This window comes from Momordica charantia (genome assembly GCF_013281855.1).
Source record: "Momordica charantia cultivar OHB3-1 chromosome 9 unlocalized genomic scaffold, Mcharantia_2.0 BLBB01000009.1, whole genome shotgun sequence".
Lineage (NCBI taxonomy): Eukaryota > Viridiplantae > Streptophyta > Magnoliopsida > Cucurbitales > Cucurbitaceae > Momordica > Momordica charantia.
Genome location: NW_028275167.1, coordinates 29,171,519 through 29,192,023, shown reverse-complemented (window position 1 = coordinate 29,192,023; position 20,505 = coordinate 29,171,519). Strand labels below are relative to the sequence as shown.

Below are 20,505 nucleotides of genomic sequence, written 5' to 3'. Positions count from 1 at the left end.
ATAAATAAGAGTTTAAGGGTAAAAAATGATTTATTTCCTAAAGAAATGCAAACTTTTCCACTTACAAATTCCTGAAGTCTATTTGTATGGTTTGTTTAGGATAGGTTTGCTATTAAGATTAAGGATATTGTTAGGGTATATTGGTAATTGGGTTAGGAGGTTTAGTTATAAATAGAGAAGAGGGGTAAAGGGTGAGGCAGACAATTAATAGTATGGTTTAGGCTTGAGTAAGAATATCCGAGAGAAGAAGAGAGGGTCGAAGTACCTCGAATTACAATAGTTTGTTATTTATTTTCCCAAAAAAGTAGTTCATCAAAATTTGATACTGCAACTTCTACAATCCTTGATTCTGAACATTCAAAGTGTGAATGTGATCATAATTCAACAACTCCCTTTCTCTTTGACGAGTCTACTCAACGAGAAATTCTATATCGATCAATAAGTTAATCTTATCTTCTCTCCTGCACAAATTACATGAGTTTATGAACGAAAATGCATCTAGAGACATAGTAAAATCAATCTTATGTTCAAGCAAACTTTACACATCTCATGACCATCCTATACAAATGCTTCACATTGTCACCAAAATGTCACTCTAACCAGCAGCACCATAACCAACCAGTTAAGAAGATAATTTAAAAGAAGGAACTGAAACGAGCATCAGATTCCTTATGCTCTGATAAAATGGGGTTGGGGGCAAAGAGATACCTCGAGTTTCAATTCATATCTTAAATGCAAGTTCTCTCTCCCATTTTCTTGGACGATAAGGTATGGAATGAACGATTTGGCTACCTTTAGGTGTTGGTAACTCATATGTCGAAGGAATTTTCACATGCCATACAATTTCATTCTCGTGTTCGAACTTCCTGAGCGTTTCAGCCACGACATCGGTCTCTCTTCCAAAAACAAGTTTCCATGAATTATCTTTTGGTATTTCCTTTTTCGCATCAGTTAATCCACGTCTAAGAACTCCAATAGCATCTCCAACTCGGCCATTAGTCTTCAGATCTTCTGCAAGGTTCTTCTGGCTTTTCAACTCATGTAGAGCTCTGCAGGCTGATACAAATTCCTAAACCGATGAAAAAGGATAAAGGTTATAACCGAGGTCATGTGGCTGATACTTAAGCACTAGATAACACATCCAACTAGCTCGACGTATGAACATTTAAAACCAGCACGAACATGCAAGAAGCATTCTTACCAGAAAGCTCGAAGACATATCTTTACATTCACCAGCAATTATGCGTATATGATTAGCTGCTTCATTGAGTAAGTCAACAATACCATAGTGTAGCTTTGACAACAGACCTGCAGTTGTTCCCTTTTCTTCGGCCCTCCTCGTCGTGACAGCCTATTAAAATTTTTAGGCCACAAGATAAGATCAATATAGATAACAATTATCGGGAATTACATTTAATAAAAAAATGGAACCTCCCAAATTCCCAACCCTGATCAATACCAACTATACTATTTAGTCTCACGAATTGCAGAATCAGCCTAGAGCCCATTTTTTTCAGATGAAGATCCAAGGTAGTTTGAGATGGCCAGAAAACCAACCTGAGCCTCAGCTAGACAAACAAGACTCATGGCAATTGAAGTAGATGGATTAACTTCTGGTGGCCTTTCAGATGGCAAACTGTGTTGGATGGATGGAAAAATCTCCTTAGCTAGATATTGATAAACCCCAGCAGCTTCCCTAAGATTTTTTGTAGATTGCACTAGATCTGTACAAGTGAAGAGTAAGTGATCAAGTAGATATAAATCCACGACTTCTGCAGGAAACTAGTTCATTGTCAGTACCCCCACCTTGTGACATGACTTCTAATGCCCTCTGCCTCAGAACAGCGCCATATAGGAAAAGGGTCATCCCTACCTCAAACCTCATGTTATCTATTTGGTAAAATTTTGGACCACGGTGAAAGAATGAAGATGCACTCAGACTACTCGACCATCGTATCTTTAGGTCTGAAGTCCATCGAATAATCTTGAATTTACTATCGACCTGATCAACATGGGAAATAAAATTTTCCAACAAGGGTAGGTACTGCTCTAGTTTGTGAATGACCTGGAAGTTTTAGAAGTGGCACAGAACAAAAAAGAATGAGCACACAGCATTAGTCGCATTTTAAACAAGGTTGTAGGCCATGAAAAAAGAGAAGATTAAATCATTGGTTCAAAAAACAGTTCCCCAGATAACTCAGTTGAAACTTCGGGCTAAAGTGTGTGTGTGTTGGGTGGGGAATCAGAACCGCTAAAGCAGTTGGGAAAATACTGTTAGGGGAGTGAATGGGCAAAAAAGCAACAGCCTTTCAAATGAAAGAGGAGAGATAGAGAGGCCATCGGTTTAAATCAAGTTACATATATCGTATTGACTAAAGAAAGAATATAGCTGAAATTGAAAGAAAAAAATCAAGACACATCCATTGACATATAAGAAAGAGGCATTACCAATACAACAGAAAACACATATGTCAGTATATTAGATTCGCAAATAAGTATTAACCGGTGGGCGACGAGGTTGGAAGATGCTTAATTGTCGACATATTACCTGTTGAGAATGAGATGACAACCCCCCAGACATTTCTCTTGCAATAGCCTCTGTGATGGAGCTAGTTTCATTAATGGACTCCTCAATAACTCTACGCCTAGAAGTCATCTCCTTCATTTGTTCAAGTGTACCAGAATCTCGGGCAATGAATTTTTCCTCAAACACACACTGCACGTATAGACAAATTATCACTACAGCCTCAAATTTATAATAAGGTAAATCCGTGTATTAAATTTTGAATAATGGAATGATGGTTCGATCAAATTTAAAACTAACTTGTACTTTAAATTCATAGTAGACAAAATAGTTTGATGAGCAAATAGGCTTCAGCCAAAAACCATCATCGTGTAAGACTTTGTTGTATCGCAAAATCACAAGCTAACTTGAAAATCTATAATATTTAATTTTAACCCAACGAATTAAAGTTCTATAAAAGTCACTATAATCTAATTTTGATACCTTAGCTATTCATAAAACCTATTGTTGCATTACAAGTCAGTTATTTATAAAACCATGTTACTAACTGATCAATGGAAACCAATTTATTAGTAATCATAATAAAGACTGCTCTCTCTGTTTGGGTATTTCCTATTTTCTTTAATCTAAACCTTAATTTGGATGCTGAATTGAGAACAGTTAAACCCAAGTCTTTTATGATTTCTCTTAGCTTGCCCTTCATGGTCAGCTGGTTATAGGACCTCTTCCAGAACTCTCACTACAATTGCAGATACAATTATATTCTCTCCTCTTTTTAGTTTGCAGAACTCAATTACACACACAGATTTAGCTCTTGAAACCTCCACTGTATCGCTATTCTAGTATTCTACACTCTAAAAAACTCAAATAGCAATTCAGATAAATACCCAGAAGAAGAGAAACATACCATCTTGGTCTTAAGCTTAGCTGGGTCTGGAAATTGCAGCATCATCTTTGACAAAATCAAGACTGGATCACCGGGTAAGTGTTTCGAGTAGGAAATCCAGAAGTAAAATCAAATAAGAAGCAAATATGATCAGAGGAGATCAATTTCGCATTAAATTCGGCTCCACAAAAGGAATTCATCAACTCAAACGGAGATCAACGAACCCATTTGAGTCCAAGCCACCGGTCGCCCAATCCCTTAACGATGAATCCCTTGGTAGAGACTGTATTCGTGTTTAACTCTACACGCTGTGGCTGATTTATATACTCATGGCTGGGTCAATGTCTCGATATTATTTGCAAATTGTTGTCCTCTGGTTCGTACTCCTCGTTCCTTCGCTCCCAAGATTCCAACTCGTCGGGAGCGGATTATGAACAAAACGGAACCGTCGTGGGGCAGGGGCTCTGCTTATCCTCCTGGGCTATATCGATATCGGGCTTTTTTTTCTTGCGAAATTTGTGAAAATAAAATGTCCAACCTAAAACAAAAGCAAAACAGTTTAATGGATTATTGAATAGATCCAACTTGAACTAACTTGAAAATCGAATCCGTTAATGAATTTAAATCAATGTATCTGTTTGATGAAATGTTTTATTTATATGATATGTGATTTTATTTTAGGAAAATCAATAAGGACCGATATTTTATTGTTAATTTAGTTATTTTTAATTTATTAAAAAACTCAATCGAATATCAATACATATATACATATTTTAGAAATATCAATATGCATGTTCAACAAAACATATGAAAATATTAGTATTTATGTCGATTAATGTTTTAAATTATATATCATTCCTAAGTTAATTGGGATGAAATAAACGGTGGCCTGCAAATATGGTAAAAGTACAATTATTTTTATGATTTGCAAAATATAGCGAAAATGTGGAGGTCAAACTCAAATATAAAAAAAAAAGAGGAAAAAGTCGGTTATACCTTTCAATTGGTGGTTTCATAAACGTATAAAAAATCTCACTTCGATATACCTAAAATGAAGTATGTCATTGATATATAGTATGAATGATATATTTGATACATCATTAAGAAACTTACAATGTTATTTAAACTAAAACCTTAAACTCGAATAAGATTTATCTATGATATATCTAATATGAATTATATAATTCATATATTTAGTGTGGCTGATATACTTCATATTAGTTATATGAGTTATACAACTTATATACTTGATATATCAATAAAAAACCTACAATATATAAGATTTATTAGTCTGATATACTTCATATTAGATATATTAGTTATATACTCAATATTGTGTATATTAGTTATATGGTTGTTATACCTAATATGAGTCTATAACTAATATATATACTTATATATCGATAAGAAACAAATATTATTACTTAAACTACGATATTCAACTTGAATATCATTTAATAATGAAGCATATCATTCATGTACCTAGTACGACAAATACAGACTTCATATTTGATATATAAGTTATATCATTGACATATTTTGAATTTGATATACTAGTTATGCAGGCAGATATATGATATACATGATATATCAATATGATGCAAACAATTATTTAACCTAAATATTCAACTCTAAGAAGATTTACAATGACATGTGTAATATAGAGTATGTTATTCATGTATTTGGTGAAAATGATATCGTTCCAAGATCAGACGAATCTGAACTAAGTTTGATAGCGAAGGTGATTTATAGAAATACCGATGGAAAAATAAGAATAACAAAACAACAGAAAAAATCTTATTTAAATTTAGTTGCCATGTTTATAAAAAAAAAATTGATATATTTACGCACATGACAAATTTCTGCTCCCTATTCAAAATTCCTGAAAATAAACCTCATCTTGTGATTTAAAAAATTAACTATTTTCAACCGCTATTTTCAAACAATGACAATGATTTTATATTTTTTTTGGTATAAAAATTAGGTGGAGGAGAGTTTGATCCTCCAAAATAAAAATGAGTAAATGTCAATTGTCGCATAATTATACTCATTTCGATGAAAAATAGTGAACGTTTATAATGTTTTTTTGAGATAAAAAACTATTTTGTATATGTGTACACCTGTCTCAAAATCTAAGGTTAAAAAAATTTATCTTGAAAGTAGGGACATCCAAAGTAAAAGTATTTAGCAAAATTGGCTATGAAGATTGAACTTGAAAACGATGGAAAAAAGAAAAAAAAACTATGAAGGTTACTGGACCACTGGTCTAGATTTTGATTAATCCCTAAAGAAAATTTCCAGCGTCGTTGGTTTTTCGTTGGCCTAATTTTATACCTTTTCTTTGAGCATATGATTGTTGAAAAAGTAAAGTCAACGTCAAAATTAAGATATTAAACTTCAATAGGTTTATTAGAATTCATTTTTTTTTCTGTCAAAAAAAAAAAAGAAAGCTGGTTGAAATTCCCATAAATGAAAAATGTAAGTTAATATTGTATAATTTGCCATCGTCAAATCTACTTCATAGCTATTATTTACCAGAATAACTAATCAATTTTGAAAGTTTAAAGGTTAAATTATAAGGTAGTATATATATATATATATATATATTTTTGCAAAGTATAAGGATAATATATTAACCTTCATAATTATATTAAATACGTATTTATATTTAGATAAGGTTTGATGGGTCTCTGCTCTTTAAACTTTCAATATATTTTATTTTTAAATAAGTAATATATGGTTGAGAATATGATTTTTTTTTTGACACTTTAATCAATATTATAATGTTGGAGCTATATTAAGTTAACTAAATTTTGAAATTGCATCTTATAGATATATGATATTTATTAAAGTTTTAAAACTTACCGGATACTTACAGAAGTTTGTCGACTTTATTATAAAAATTTTCTTTTGGTATAATTGGGGTTGGAACATCTAACTTTTTTATCAAAAATTTCCGTACACAATAGAAGAAGGAGATTCAAACTCAGAACAAGAGAGACGAAAACAGCATTAACACGGTGGGAGCGTTGGCTACGGAAGCCAGTTCAGGACTTTCTGCATCAGCTTCCAATATTACCATTTTCGCTCCGGAATTCATCAGGGGAACGGGAAAAATCACAGATTTTGAGACCAGGAAACCCCACATTTGACTGCGCTCTTCTCACCGGAAGCGCAGTAGAGATAGCTACACGATGGCAGAGAAGCAGTTGATAGTAGTCGTTGAAGGTACCGCAGCCATGGGTCCCTTCTGGCAAACTGTCGTATCTGATTACATTGAGAAGATCGTTAGGTATTCCCGTTATCTATCAGTTTTTCAATCTTCTCCCTGTTTATTTTATATTTTATTGTTTTAATGGGATACGAAAGTAGAATTATGCAACTCCTGTGTTTTCTAATGTTCTTGATTGTTTCGAGCTCCCCTTAGTCGATTTTAGTTTGTCCTTTCGGATTTTCTGGAATTCTCGAAAATTTCATCTGTTTCTGGACTTGTCAATAGGTTATAATTGTGATCGCGAACGGGTTGTTATCCGAGCGATCATAATCAGTGTGTTGTTCTTTCCCCAAATTCGAAAATCAGACTTAGAGCCCATGCGGAGTCACGGGCTGATTCTCCATTTTAAACTGGAACCATATCATTCTTGATGCTATAACCTGATTGTCTCGTGATTTCGATAATATTTTGATTATTGCCACTCGAGTCGCCTATTTATTTCGTATAACTCATGATTTGTTACCATATTACCTGGTGTGGAGGCATCGTATTTCATTGTTATTTCTTTACAGTTGCTAAGTGTTATTCTTGAAATCGAAAGTTTTGCTGGAGGTTCCATAAAAATGTTTTTGTTCATTAACTAAGACATCTATCTGTTTCATAATTGACATGCAATTTTTCTTCCATATTTCATTCATAAGAACTATCTCTTCCCTTTTTTATTCACACCAGCCTCTCTGTCTCCCTGTAATCACGCTGTATGTTATTCTCAAAAATCTGTATATAGTATAACACCAGGATTCCTTTTATTACCACCGGTCTCTCTTCCTCTATTTAATCACACTGTATATTGTTCCCCATACACCATGCTGTATATTACTAGAGATATCACTGTTTCGCTAAAAAAAAAAAAACAAGAGATATCACTGCTACTGTCATGGGTTTGTCGAGCCAGCATATCAAGAGTTGGTAAGCTTCTATCCAAGAATCATGCTCATGGTTAGGCATGAGAACTCCTCCCATACTTGTTCCCTCCCAATTAGCTGTTGGGTCAATGATGGAAAGTTCTGGACATTAGTTCTTCTATCCAGTCAGGTCTCCTTCCAGTTTGTGCTTTTCAAAGTGGGTATGCAATAGAAGGAGGTTGTTCCCATCAATTTTGGTTGATGTGACTTGATACAGTAAGCTAGCAAGAGGTAGATTCCCAATTGAGTAGTTACCAATGTAGGTCTCCACTTATCTTGTTTTGTATTTATAGGAGTTGCACTGGCCATAGTGTTGCTGATATCAAATAAATGTAAGAGAGTGGAACAGATTTCACATGTTTAAGTTATTCTGTTGTATATGAGCTCAAGGGTTTGCTCGCTATGAATACAAACAGGAGTTTCCAGAAAAAAAACTGAACAAGAGTACTCTAATAACTATAGCATTCAGGGATATCATTGTCTGTGTAACATGTACAATGTAATAAGCCATGTCGGATGTTATAGATACATACCGTCTGACCATCTACCATTGATCCAAATAATGCTGAAGATTATATCTTACCAATTTCATATGAAAATTTGTATATATCTCCATGTTTTAAATTTCCGTCGTTACTTTTTTATGTTAGATGCAACTCATGGATAATCACTTTGATGGTATTTCATATTAAGGATGTGTTAAAATTTTGACTTTCTATTTATGTAGGTGTTTCTGTGGAAATGAACTAACTGGGCAGGTACGCCTCTTTCTTTTTCGGAGGAATAAAATATTTTATCCCTAACATTTCATGTCTGGAATGATTCTATTTGTTCAGGTTTTGAAATTTGAGAATATCCAATACTTTTTGAATTCAGTTGTCAATCCAACTTCACAGCAGGTGATACTGTTGTAGGAATACAAGTGCAATTGATATATGGCCCTTCCATTTAGATTGGTACATGGCACCTCCACGTCAAATACTGGATGAAACTCTTGGTTCTTCCCAAGAAGACTTCAAAATTTAGGCCTTTATCACTTACAGGATTTAGAGTTAAAGGCTTAAAGCTGATGTTTCTATTGGGATGTGTGATGATTGATAATATTATGTTTAGTTAGTCGGTGAAATTGTTCGTAAAGGATTAAAATAGAGAAAAGAAGTAAGGGGCCATTTGGAAATTGTATCAAAATAGTTCTGTTTTTCAGAGCAAAAGTTGTGTAAAAATATATTTCAATAATTGGTTTATTTTATTTTTGTTTCCTTCTGTCTGTTCTCGTTTGTGAATGTGAGGTTGTTTCTTTTCAGATTCATGTCTTTGTGAATAGTGATTCTGCATAATATTAACTTTTACAAGTCATTCAATTATAGTTTTCATAAACACTTTTGAAAGCAGAAACAAAAAAATTATTTTCAAAATAGTTTGCCACACAAATCTTGTCCTATCAACTTTTAAGAAATCTAGTTATTTCAATTTTTAAGGTTACAAATCTAGCATAATGAGTTTTTAAGGTTACTCATCTATTCATTTCAATCGTCATAAGATTACCAATCTATCAACTTTTAAGTTTTCATTGATAAAAATATTAGCGAAATATTCATTTTTTTCTTTCACTTCTATGACAAAATATTTAAACACGTTGATTTCAAACCAGTTTCTGAAAATACTTACAAGTATCAAACTGTTTCTAGTTCTTTTTTTTCTTTTTTCTTTCTTCTTCTTCTTCTTTTTTATTTTTTTATTTATTTTTTATATGAAACACATATTTCATTGATGGTATGAAATATACTAAAGGCCATAAGGGCAATTACAAGAACGCCTTCCAATCTGTGATAAGGACATTTAGGGAGTAGCTATTGAAAGGAGAATAGAAAACCGTTTCTGGTTCTTATAATCATGTTATTTAATATCATTTCTTACACTTAGTTTCAAACGGAGTATATTATTGTGAATTTTCTAGTATTGAAACTTGGTAATCTCATCTTTCATTCTACCTCACCATGTAATGCTTGACTCTACTTTTGGAATGCAGAAACCACCAACCTCTAATGTTGAGTTCTCTCTGGTCACGTACTATACTCATGGATCATATTGTGGTTCGTAAGGAGCTCATTTTTCTGATCCATTATTTTTATGCTTTGATGTGGAGTATATATTTTCCAGCACCAGCATGTTCCCATGTTTGTCATCGTCGTTTTCTCATGTAGCTAAATGTGATCACAAAATGGTTAGAAGAATGAAACTAGTCACTTCACTTCCAGTAAACAAACTGTCGTGTGGCATCTTGATTAGTTTTGGTGGAGATTTATGATGTTGAATATGCCAATTCTCTTTTATCTTGACTTTGCTCTTTTCAGGCTGTCTAGTTCAGCGGACTGGGTGGACAAGAGATGTTGATAATTTCATACAATGGCTTTCAGCCATACCCTTTTCTGGTGGTGGTTTCAGTGATGCAGCAATAGCTGAAGGGCTTGCTGAAGCGCTTATGGTACATATTTTCTTGCACTCTGTTCTTGTTCTTGTTCTTATGAACTAACTTTATACTCTTCTCATCATTTTGTAATGACTTAATTTGAATTGTTCGGTTTTGGAATCTTGCCTTCTTCTTTTGAATGATTATTTTTGCATTAGAGAGTCCCCATCTTCTTTCTACAATACTGATGGTGTTCCAGATTGTTCCGCCTTTTGCTCTCTTCCCTCAATTACTTCATGAACGTAATCCTTCACATTGTAATTATATAATGAGATTTTGTTGTGCTGAAGCTCTCTGCCTTCTTTTCTTTTCTTATTTTCTTAAATAAAAACTACAATTTCATTGAAGAAAATAAAATTAACTAGAACTCGAAAAGTGATTACAAGAAGATCCTTGGAGGATTTAAAGAAAGGTGAGTTATTATTGAATTCTTCAGAACAAGCAAAATAATTTAACTTCTGAAATGCAAGCAAAGGCCAATTATCAAGAGCTTTGAAAGCTCCAAATCCTTATGTTTTTATTCTAGAGGAGTTTGATGACATGAATATTTTATGTTTCTCTTTATAACTGAAAGTGGAAACTTTTGTGTTGGTTCAATGCTTCTATATAATTTATAATCACTAGTTTTCTTTTTACGTAGGTTTGATTTGAAGTTTGTTTATGGGTGAAGCCTTATGCTATGAACTTTAATTAGTTAGGGTCAGGTTAAATATTTTTGTGATCCCTTTGCATAGGCTAACCCATTTTTATTTTAACGGGATTGTTTTTTCCTTATAAATAGTGGTGCTTGGAAATGACATACAGGACGATGCAAAAGTATAAAACTAAGTTTTGGGGAGGGTTATCTCTATCTTTCGCCTTTAGGCAGTCTCCCTTTTTTGTGTCTATTTGGTTTTGAATATATTCCTTGGTTTCTTATATTAAAAGGAAAAAAAAAAAACTAAGTTTTGGATCTGCTATGGCCAAAAATTAGTTTACTTCGTTTTGCTTTGTTTTATTTGTAAACCATTTGGGATAGTTCCTGTAGAAATTTTTTTTTAATGACTTATGGCTGGTATGATATTGTGCCTCTCTTTATACTTTAATCTCTCTCAGTCTCGTGTAACTCAAAAAAATGCTTTCTTCTTGTTAATTCATCAATGGGTTGAAGTAAACTTTTGAAGTTGTGGAGGATTTATGTTTTCTGTTGTAATAATTTTTTGCTACCATAATTTCTTGTTCTCATGAAAAAAAAATAGCATGACTTCATATCCAAATTTATTTATTTATTTTTTGAAACAAGACTTCATATCCAATTAACTACACTTGTTCGCATATGGTTTCTCCTGCACGATACGTTCTTTTAGATGTTCCCAACTCAGCAAAATGGTGGCCAAAATCAACAAACTATGGATTTGCAGAAGCACTGTATTCTTGTTGCTGCAAGTAATCCTTATCCCCTGCCAACACCAGTCTATCGACCAACAGTGCAAAATTTGGAGCAACATGACAATGTTGAACCACAGCCCGGGAGTTCTCAATCATATGCTGAGACAGTTGCTAAATCATTTGCTCAGGTTCACATAACTTTGATTATTTCAAGACGATAAATTTATTTTCCCGCAAAGTTTGCAGATAATAAGGTAACTAGACCATCTTTCCATGCAGTGCTTCATATCTCTGTCGGTTATTTGTCCCAAACAGCTTCCAAAAATAAGAGCAATTTACAATGCTGTAAGTACGGATGTTTACTCAAGCTCTCTCCCCCATTACACGTGCACATAACAGGGAGGCCTGTCCCTTGCAACTTACCTGAGTCTACCATTTATGCACGTACTATCCTGAATCAGATGATTCTAATTTTCTTTGATTAATTTTATCATGGCAAAATCTGGAGTTACTCTGGCATCCTTCCATTGCCTTTTCAATTTCTAACCCCTCAAATATTCTGGATCTAGCCAATTTTTCTCATTGTTTTATTCCCCCATAGACTCAAATAGCAACTTTTGAACGGCTAAATGATATGATTTTTTTTTTAAAATTTTTTATAACATGGAATGGCTTAACTCTATCATGGTTTACATTTTCTAATTCTTTTCATTATTTGAGTTTTCACTGAGGAGAATTATTAGTAAGTAATTATAGATCAACATCATGGATTGCAAATATTGAGGAGGGGTGCTTTCAGTAGCTTCTTCAGCACCTTATATTGTTGCAGTATAGTTAGTTTTATTATTAAGTGTTAATGATCTCATTTTTAGGTATATGCATCTATCTAACTGCTCCACTTTTTAATGAAGGGGAAGCGCAACCCACGGGCAGCGGATCCACCTATTGATAATGTTAAAACACCCCAATATCTTGTTTTGGTCTCTGAAAATTTTATGGAAGCCCGTGTAGCTTTAAGTCGTCCTGGAATTACTAGTTTGCCTGCAAACCAGAGTCCTGTGAAGATGGACATCGCTCCTGTTGCGCCTGTTACAGGACCACCTCCAACCACTATTCAATCAGGTCCACGCATTAATAGTTTTTTCTTGTCTGATCCCGGATATGACATCAAGATGCATTGCTTATGGAATGTATTAAACTAATTATTATGTATGTCCTAGGCTTTTGAAAGAAATATCATATTCTTAAACAGTTAATTTGAGATGTCTTGCTAGTCTCCTACCAATCTTCATGCTAGTGATATGGTTATCTGACTGCAGAGACTGAAGCTTCCAATTGGCATTTAGATGTAGTATTTAAAGTATAATTTGAACCAGGTAAATTGGATTCATATGAAAGACACGGCATTAAAGTAGGTTCTCTTAGATAGGCAATCATTGAAGATTTAAGTCGATTGTTAAAGTCAGGGCTCTTTTGTGTAAATATTTGTCTTGTGGTAGCCCTCCTGTGTTTGGAACTGAGTTTTTCAAGGCTAAGATTGGAGAGATTTTCATGTTGTTGAGTTGGCTGATCTCTGGCTATAAAAAAATATTCATATCTGACATTTGAGAGAAGTGATTGACACTTGCATATCTCTTTTGTCTATTCCCAGTAAATGCACCACCTATCATTAACCGGCAGCCAGTTTCTGTTGCTAATGTGCCTCCTGCTATTGTGAAAGTTGTAAGAGTCATTTCTTTTTATACTTAAATTTCTATGGAAGAAACTTGGCTGTGTTACAATATCCTTACAACCTGAATTACGTTATGCTATACTTTTGTTCAGGAACCGAATACTGTTACATCTATGGCAAACGGAACTGCATATCCACCACATATGCAATCTGTTGCTTGTGCAGCTTCACAGGGAGTCCCGAGCTTGCAGACTTCTTCACCACTTTCTTCTCAGGAGATGATCACAAATAATGAGAATACACAAGATCTTAAACCACTAGTGAATGGCGTCCCACAGCCTCTACGACCTGTGGGTCCTGATAATGTTAGCATTTTGAATAATCTTTCTCAAGCACGAGGGATCAGTTCAGCTATAAATGCAGGACCATCCAAAGGACTTGGGACTATGGTCCAAACCCCAATGGTCATGCATGTATCCAACATGATATCCAGTGGAATGGGATCATCTGTACCTGCTGCACAAAATGTATTTTCGTCCGGTCAATCTGGTATGACATCAATAAATGGGTCTACAGCTATTACCCAGGTTACACCGCATGCAGGTCTAAGTTCACTTACTTCATCAAATAATAATTCCGGAAATTCAAACATTGCCACTTCACAAGCAGTTGGAACTCTCCAAGGTGGTGTTAGTGTGAGTCAATCAGTACCTGGGATTAGCCAAGGAAATCTTGCAGGGACACAAGTGGTGCAAAGTGGAATTGGCATGAACCAAAGTGTGATGAGTAGCTTAAACCAATCAGGTGTATCTTCTGGAAATGGTACGATGATTCCTACTCCAGGAATGCCCCAACAAGTTCAAGCTGGAATGCATTCACTTGGTGTGAGCAACAATGCAGCAGCTAACATGCCATTATCACAGCATACAGCAGGTGCTTTGCAACAAGCACAATCCAAATACGTGAAATTTTGGGAGGTATGTTGAGAATGTGTCTCTGTGTGTGTTTACATGATAGTATAGCCATTGAAAAGGTGAAAAGGTGAAAAGCTCTCTCTTCTCTTTGAAGCGTGTAAATGAAGATTTTGAATCTTTTCGCTGACATCTACATTCTTTTATCTATATAAAAAGCCCATTACACCTAATTATTTGATTATTTTCTTAAATAATGTGTGCATGTGGTGTAAATGAAGTTCTAAATGAAATAATGTTGCCTTATTTAGGCTCATTTAATTGTGATGACTTACATAGACTTAAAATAGCAACCATAAAGTTTGTTTTAACTGATCGTACTTCAGATTGATTTGAAAATTTTTCATATTTACATTGGTTCTTGGTTTCAAAGTCAGAGAAACTTTGGGGTATTCAATAATATAGTAGCTTAGAAACTATCTTACCTGAAAAGTAGGAGTTACATACTCCCGTCTCCCATTGTCTTCCCTGTTATCTTGCATCGATTTTTTATAAAAAGAATTTGCTTCCTATGAATAGTTACTTGCTTATTACTATTCTTTGTAGGTAGAATTCAGACCTTTAATTAAGTATCTAGTGGAATGAAAATGATTTCAAACATTGCTTGTGCATGCCAATGCAGGGAAATCTATCGGGGCAGAGACAAGGCCAGCCTGTTTTTATTACAAGGATGGAAGTATGATTCTGATCATCCACTTGATAATTTTAATCAAGATGGATTTTTATCTTCTTTCTTTTTCTCTGGTTGTAGAAAATATGAGCTTTTATTATAGTTAAACCCTTTTGATCAATCCAGTTATATCAATGGATTATACATTGAAAGCTTTTATGCTGATTAGAAAATTATCTTTCCTCTCACCATCATGTAAAGTTATCCATTGATATATAACTGATTAAATTATTTGTGCCAGGGTTACAGGAGTGCTTCAGCATCTGATAAGTAAGTGGACCATGGTTCTGAGTTTTTACTTTTTCACAAATTTGACATTTCTTGGTAATTTGTATGATTCTTCTGCAGTTGATAACTTATAAAAAGTTGTAAAATTAAAAGATTTGGATTATAATGTACATGTAATCAACTTTATCGGTTGGCAAAGGTTCACTGGTATGTTTGGGCACAATGGCAGCATTTTTTACTCAACATTTCTCCTCTTTGAATTCTGGGGTCCGTCCCTTAAAATGGACAATTTGTATCTAAAACTTGAGATTCTTGGTTCTCTGATTAAGGTAAAAACTAAAGGGGCTCAAGAAACCTGTCAGTCGTTTTTCAATGCTCATGAATATTTTTGTTCATTAAAAAATTCTTTTGTAACTATTCCCTTTGTTCCTTCAGAATTGGAAGGCTTTCATGTCTTAGCTCCTTTTTGGGGAGGGGCTCTCTCAACCCTTGCCCTTAGGCTGTTCTCTTTTGTGATTAATACATTTTCTCTCTGTTTCTTATCAAAAAAAAAGAAAAAAAGAAAAAAAAACCTCCAAATATTGATTCTGACATCACCTCATTCAAAATATAGAAATTTATGGTCCATTTCTGCGTACTTTTTCCCTCCCTTCCTTTTGAGATTCAGTTGACTTTACCTACTTTACACAGCTAAACATGTGGATTAGTTCAATTTTTTTCGTTGTGGTGGGAATTATTTATCTATCTTTTATGTCTGTAGGCTTGCAGCAAACTGGCCGCAGACAATGCAAATAGTTCGGCTTATCTCACAAGATCACATGAATAACAAGTAAGTTGTTGCTCAGTGCGATGATTATTGTTTTTCTCATCTTCGGTGTCAAATTTTTTAAACTAGCTCGAGTTTTATTAGTTTTTATTGTATTTTGATTTTAGGCAATATGTTGGAAAAGCTGATTTTCTTGTTTTCCGAGCTATGAATCAGCATGGGTTCCTTGGCCAGCTTCAAGAAAAGAAACTTGTAAGTTGTCTACATTTATGCTCGTATTATTGGCCATTGATTATTTTTATGTGCTTCTTTGAGTTTAAAAGTCAGAGTCCTTGGTGCTCACTGGCCCAATGTAACTATACATCATTGTTCAAATCGGCTTCGATTTTATCTGGATGGCTAGTTAAACCCTGTCATCGATTAACGGACGTTTGTAGGACTGTGAAGATAAATTATTCCTAAAATGGAAATTTCTGAATGATTCTATATAATTGAAGTTTGGTCCTTTGAAAGGGTGAATTACAGTCATCAGGTTTATGATGGGCGCCCAAGACCTCCAATTCACCATACACACACAAGGAAGACGTTGGGTAATGTCGGTAACATAAGGGACAAAATGTTGGAGGGCAATGGGTGTACGGGTGTGAGTGTGTGCTGTTCGGTGGTCCCTCCCTGATTTTTGTAACGGGCATGTAGCCATGTAGGGAAGGGTATTTGACATGGGGTTGGAACCCTTTCATGGTATCGGATTATTTTGTGTTTTTGGCTTAGAATTCCCCTGTAAGGAAGAGAGCACCTGGCCTCTCTAAGAGCTTGGGGACTTGTTCTTGTTGATTTTGTTGTGTTAAAAGGGAATTTTTATCTATAGGCCTTTTAGTTCCTATCAGTTTACTGACAAGCTGATGCAAGTAATAAATTGAAAAATCAAATGAAAGATAGATATATTGACACTGTACTACCAAGCAGGATTGATGGTTCTAGTACTACATGCAAACTTTACTTTGGTGCTTGCAACTTTTTTAGTTCCTTTGGATTAGTAATCGGCATTTCTTATGTGAACCTACATCAAATTTTATTCCCTGAGTAGTATCCGATGGTTTAATTTCCTGCTTTGTTACAGTGTGCAGTCATTCAGTTACCATCCCAGACTTTACTGCTATCTGTTTCAGATAAAGCTTGCCGCTTGATAGGGATGCTTTTTCCTGGGGTAAGACATTTTTGAGTTAGAAAGATTAGTTTGTATTTATTTTGCTTTAAATAAATGGTGAGAACACTTTATTTTGAGGTCAATACATTCCCAACAATCTCAGATGTTCATTGAGAAGTATATTTCGGTTTTTGACTGCAACTTCGGTATCTACTTTTGTCTTTTGCAATCATCAACATTAAATTAAATGCTTGATGCTCATTACCTTGTTCTGCAATTCTAAATTAAACGGCAGCATTTGATTCCTCGAATTTTTGTGTTGCAATTGTAGGATGCAGCATATCATGGTGTGTATTAAGTGCGAATAACTTTGATCTAAAGGTTCAATTAATCATCTTCCGAAATATTTCTATGTGGAAGGTGTATCGGACAATAGTTGTTGACCTCTTAGCTTTCTAATTCTGAGTATGAAGCTTAAATAAAAGGTAGAAGTAAACATAGTCACACATATTTGGAAAAAATTGACACGAGCACGGGAGGACTCACACAATAAGAAATCTTATCTTCTTTTTTTTTTTTTCCTAACGTATCTAATTATTGAGAGGCTCATACTTTTGTACAAGAGACAAATAAATGTATTAAACCATCAAGGACAAAAGAAACAACTAAAGGCCTTAAGATGAGGCCAAAGACGAAGAGTCAAACAAAAGGCTTCTAATCTGTCTAAGCTAATGAGAAATGAGGGAGCATACAAAAAAAAATTGTGAAGAGTGCTCTAATTATTGAGATGCTTGTATTTTTGTTTGCTTATTCGAACCTTCAATTTTGTGGCTAATTGAAAGTAAAAACAAAATTTTGGAAGCTTCCCAAGACTCTGTTTATTTGGTAACTTTTTTTAATCAATATCCTTTATGTTTATTTCTTCAGTTCAAATGATTCTCTGTCCCCTTTGTCTATATTCAGCTGGCATGTTTAAATACTTTTCCTTTTATTTTCTTTAATTTAATTCTCTCTTACATTAATAGTCCTTCCATTTTGTTGATTTTCCTCCATGCACTGAAGTGTGTTTGATCATGTTTCAATGAGTCGGTGCAAAATCATGAGAAAAATAATAAGATCAATCGATCATCAATCTTTCTTCCCTAGCATACGTAAATAGTGTTGGTGCATGAACTGCATGTGATATGGAATTTCTTTTCAAGATTGTCATTGTTTTATAGAACATATTGTTGAATCTTGATGTTATTGATCTTAACCTTGACTTAAACGCAAATACAATGGCGACGCGGCACGGCACGTTAAACATCGAATGGCATAGTCTCGTATAATGTCACATATACAGAAAAAATAAACCTTTTTGTTTATAATTCTATATTTGAATTTAGGCTCATGTTCATAATTGTAAGCAAAAAACGGCTCTTGCTCCGTCTTCAAATTAATTATTTACTTTCCTCATTTGGTAGCTTCTTTAATTTCCCCATTTGGTAGCTTATTTACTTTTCTGACATTTCAGGACCCTTCTTGTCCAATAGTCTCTAATTGTAGCTGTTTTTGTTACTTCATCATTTTTATTTTTTAACGAAGAACTGTATGAAAAACTTTTGTGTTCGGTATATGTTGCGATCTTTCTGTGTTCCCAAATTTGTAGAGTGATATTAATAATGGATTCTTGATCTTTCATAGTCGTGAAACTTTTTGAATCAGGATATGGTTGTGTTTAAGCCCCAAATTCCCACTCAACAGCAACAACAGCAGCAAATGCAACAGCAACAGATGCAACAACAGCTACAACAACATCCGCAGCTGCAGCAACAGCATCAGCTTTCTCAGTTGCAACAACATCAGCAACTTCCTCAGCTGCAACAACAACAGCGGCAGCTTCCTCAGTTGCAACAGCAGCAGCAGCAGCAGCAGCTTCCTCAGCTACAACAACAGCAGCAACAGCAGCAGCTTCCTCAGCTGCAACAACAGCAGCAGCAGCAGCAGCAGCAGCTTCCTCAGCTGCAACAGCAGCAGCAGCAACATCCTCAAATACAGCAGCAGCAGCCGCAGCTTCCTCAACTACAACAACAGCAGCAGCAACCACAACTGTCACAGATGCGAACCCAGCAGCAGATTCCACAAATGCAGCAACAGCAGCAACAAATGGTTGCAGGTGGAATTGGTCAATCATACGTTCAAGGTCCAGGGCGGTCGCAACTAGTCTCACAGGGACAAGTTTCTTCCCAGGGTCAATCTAACATGTCTGGTGGAAGCTTTATGGGTTGATTAGATCATTCTAAATTATTCTCAAATCGCATGGCGAATGGGGATGCCCTTATTATTTTGTTGTGACCACGGCAATGCACGATTAATACCAGATGTTTAATTGATGCTAATAATAAATTTATGTGTGTATATATACCAGGATTGTTGTGGTAACTATAATGTTATAATATCCATTAGGTTTGGAAGAAATGGGAAGTTTTTCCTTTCCTCCATGTACATTAAGTTAGGAGATAATGAATCTGTTTGGAATTGAATTCATTGGACATTTCAATCGAATCCCATTTTGTTATGAGATATGGCGACTATTTCTGATATTGCTCTTGAGAGAGAGACTGTTGGACATTCTACCATTTCTTCAAGCCAAAAGGAAATTTTGAAATGCATTCAAAGTTATGATTCGCAGCAGATTTTAGAATTTTAGGGTTTTGATGGATGTTAACGTGACTAGGTACTTTCATGTTCAATTTGCACTTTTAATTGAATTCTGTGTGATTTATTGGCAAAATGAACTATGGTGAGTGGTACTTTTCGCAATTAAAATAGTACAATGTATCGACAATTTGAATGTTATTACGCTTCGTTATATTTTGTAATTATTTTTTTACTACTATTTTTGTCATGTTTTATCTCAGTAATGCTAGATTTGCAACGGTGTACTTTAAAGATCTATTAAAATTATACTAAATTTTAAAAAATAATTTACATTCATACTTGAATTTATTAAAAATACATTTATACCCTCATGTTAACAAGATTTCTTACTCTAATAATATATCCACTAAATCCAAACTCTCATTTAGATTAATTTCAAAATATTCCTTCACTCAATCCATTCCCACCAAATTTAACTCATTTATACAACCCCAACTGGTTATATTTAGAGACTCAACAAACATCTCACCAACATATAACAAAAAAAAAACATGAAAAAGAACTTAAACAACTATAAATCTTACTTTTAAGCCTCAAATAACCAAACAAACTATTAATAACAATGGTACCCTCGTACCCCAAGTATCTTCACATTAGTATGATATTGTCTGCTTTGAGCACAACCCTCATTGCTTTTGGTTTCACTCAAAATGATTCATAACGGACATAATTATCCTCATCTATATACTATAGATCACTCTCTACTCTAATCAATACGAGACTTTTGTTTGCACACCTTGCAACTTCAACACAAACCGCACCTTCCTTAAATTACAGGCAGATTCATTTCAATGTGACTTGCATTGGGTTGCAATATTGTGGAAACCCTTCTTAATACGTGATCTGTTGCAATTGTAAAGAAGAAGTATTTAACAAATGGGCTTTATATTTTTGTTGTGAGAACTGAGAAGTCTCCAAGAAGTC

At 34.5% G+C, this 20,505-nt stretch overlaps 2 protein-coding genes across 4 annotated transcripts; one reads left to right on the top strand and one right to left on the bottom strand.

Annotated features, from left to right (window-relative positions):
• Positions 1-431: 431 nt before the first annotated feature.
• On the bottom strand, positions 432-3,900 carry LOC111018769 (Endosomal targeting BRO1-like domain-containing protein). The gene is made up of 6 exons (XM_022295015.2): positions 3,432-3,900; positions 2,549-2,716; positions 1,807-2,065; positions 1,558-1,724; positions 1,202-1,351; positions 432-1,069 (listed from the first exon to the last, which is right to left on the bottom strand). Exons 1-6 carry the CDS (start codon positions 3,474-3,476, stop codon positions 722-724), a joined length of 1,137 nt encoding a protein of 378 aa, XP_022150707.1. The 5' UTR covers positions 3,477-3,900; the 3' UTR covers positions 432-721.
• A 2,464-nt stretch (positions 3,901-6,364) lies between these two features.
• Positions 6,365-19,443, top strand: PFT1 (phytochrome and flowering time regulatory protein (PFT1)). 3 transcript variants are annotated; one of them, XM_088117295.1, is made up of 16 exons: positions 6,600-6,702; positions 8,317-8,347; positions 8,466-8,545; positions 9,619-9,682; positions 9,944-10,074; positions 11,406-11,615; positions 11,707-11,772; positions 12,339-12,549; positions 13,079-13,149; positions 13,252-14,076; positions 14,693-14,746; positions 14,982-15,010; positions 15,729-15,797; positions 15,902-15,986; positions 16,855-16,941; positions 18,586-19,443. In XM_088117295.1, exons 3-16 carry the CDS (start codon positions 8,525-8,527, stop codon positions 19,147-19,149), a joined length of 2,487 nt encoding a protein of 828 aa, XP_087973421.1. In that variant the 5' UTR covers positions 6,600-6,702; positions 8,317-8,347; positions 8,466-8,524; the 3' UTR covers positions 19,150-19,443. The 3 variants fall into 3 exon arrangements, with proteins under 3 accessions (XP_022150501.1, XP_087973421.1, XP_087973422.1); XM_088117296.1 differs by having other exon boundaries at positions 6,608-6,702; positions 8,489-8,545; XM_022294809.2 differs by lacking the exon at positions 8,466-8,545 and having other exon boundaries at positions 6,365-6,702.
• Positions 19,444-20,505: the final 1,062 nt, after the last annotated feature.

What these genes read in the sequence shown, in the direction of transcription:
- LOC111018769 (XM_022295015.2), bottom strand. Translation starts at nt 3,476, where the DNA reads ATGATGCTGCAATTTCCAGACCCAGCTAAGCTTAAGACCAAGATG. An exon ending in ATTAGAAGTCATGTCACAAG is followed by an intron (nt 1,725 to 1,806) that starts GTGGGGGTACTG and finishes TCACTTGTACAG; the next exon opens with ATCTAGTGCAATCTACAAAA. An exon ending in ATATGTCTTCGAGCTTTCTG is followed by an intron (nt 1,070 to 1,201) that starts GTAAGAATGCTT and finishes TCATCGGTTTAG; the next exon opens with GAATTTGTATCAGCCTGCAG.
- PFT1 (XM_022294809.2), top strand. Translation starts at nt 6,605, where the DNA reads ATGGCAGAGAAGCAGTTGATAGTAGTCGTTGAAGGTACCGCAGCCATG. An exon ending in TACTCATGGATCATATTGTG is followed by an intron (nt 9,683 to 9,943) that starts GTTCGTAAGGAG and finishes TGCTCTTTTCAG; the next exon opens with GCTGTCTAGTTCAGCGGACT. An exon ending in TTGCTAAATCATTTGCTCAG is followed by an intron (nt 11,616 to 11,706) that starts GTTCACATAACT and finishes CTTTCCATGCAG; the next exon opens with TGCTTCATATCTCTGTCGGT.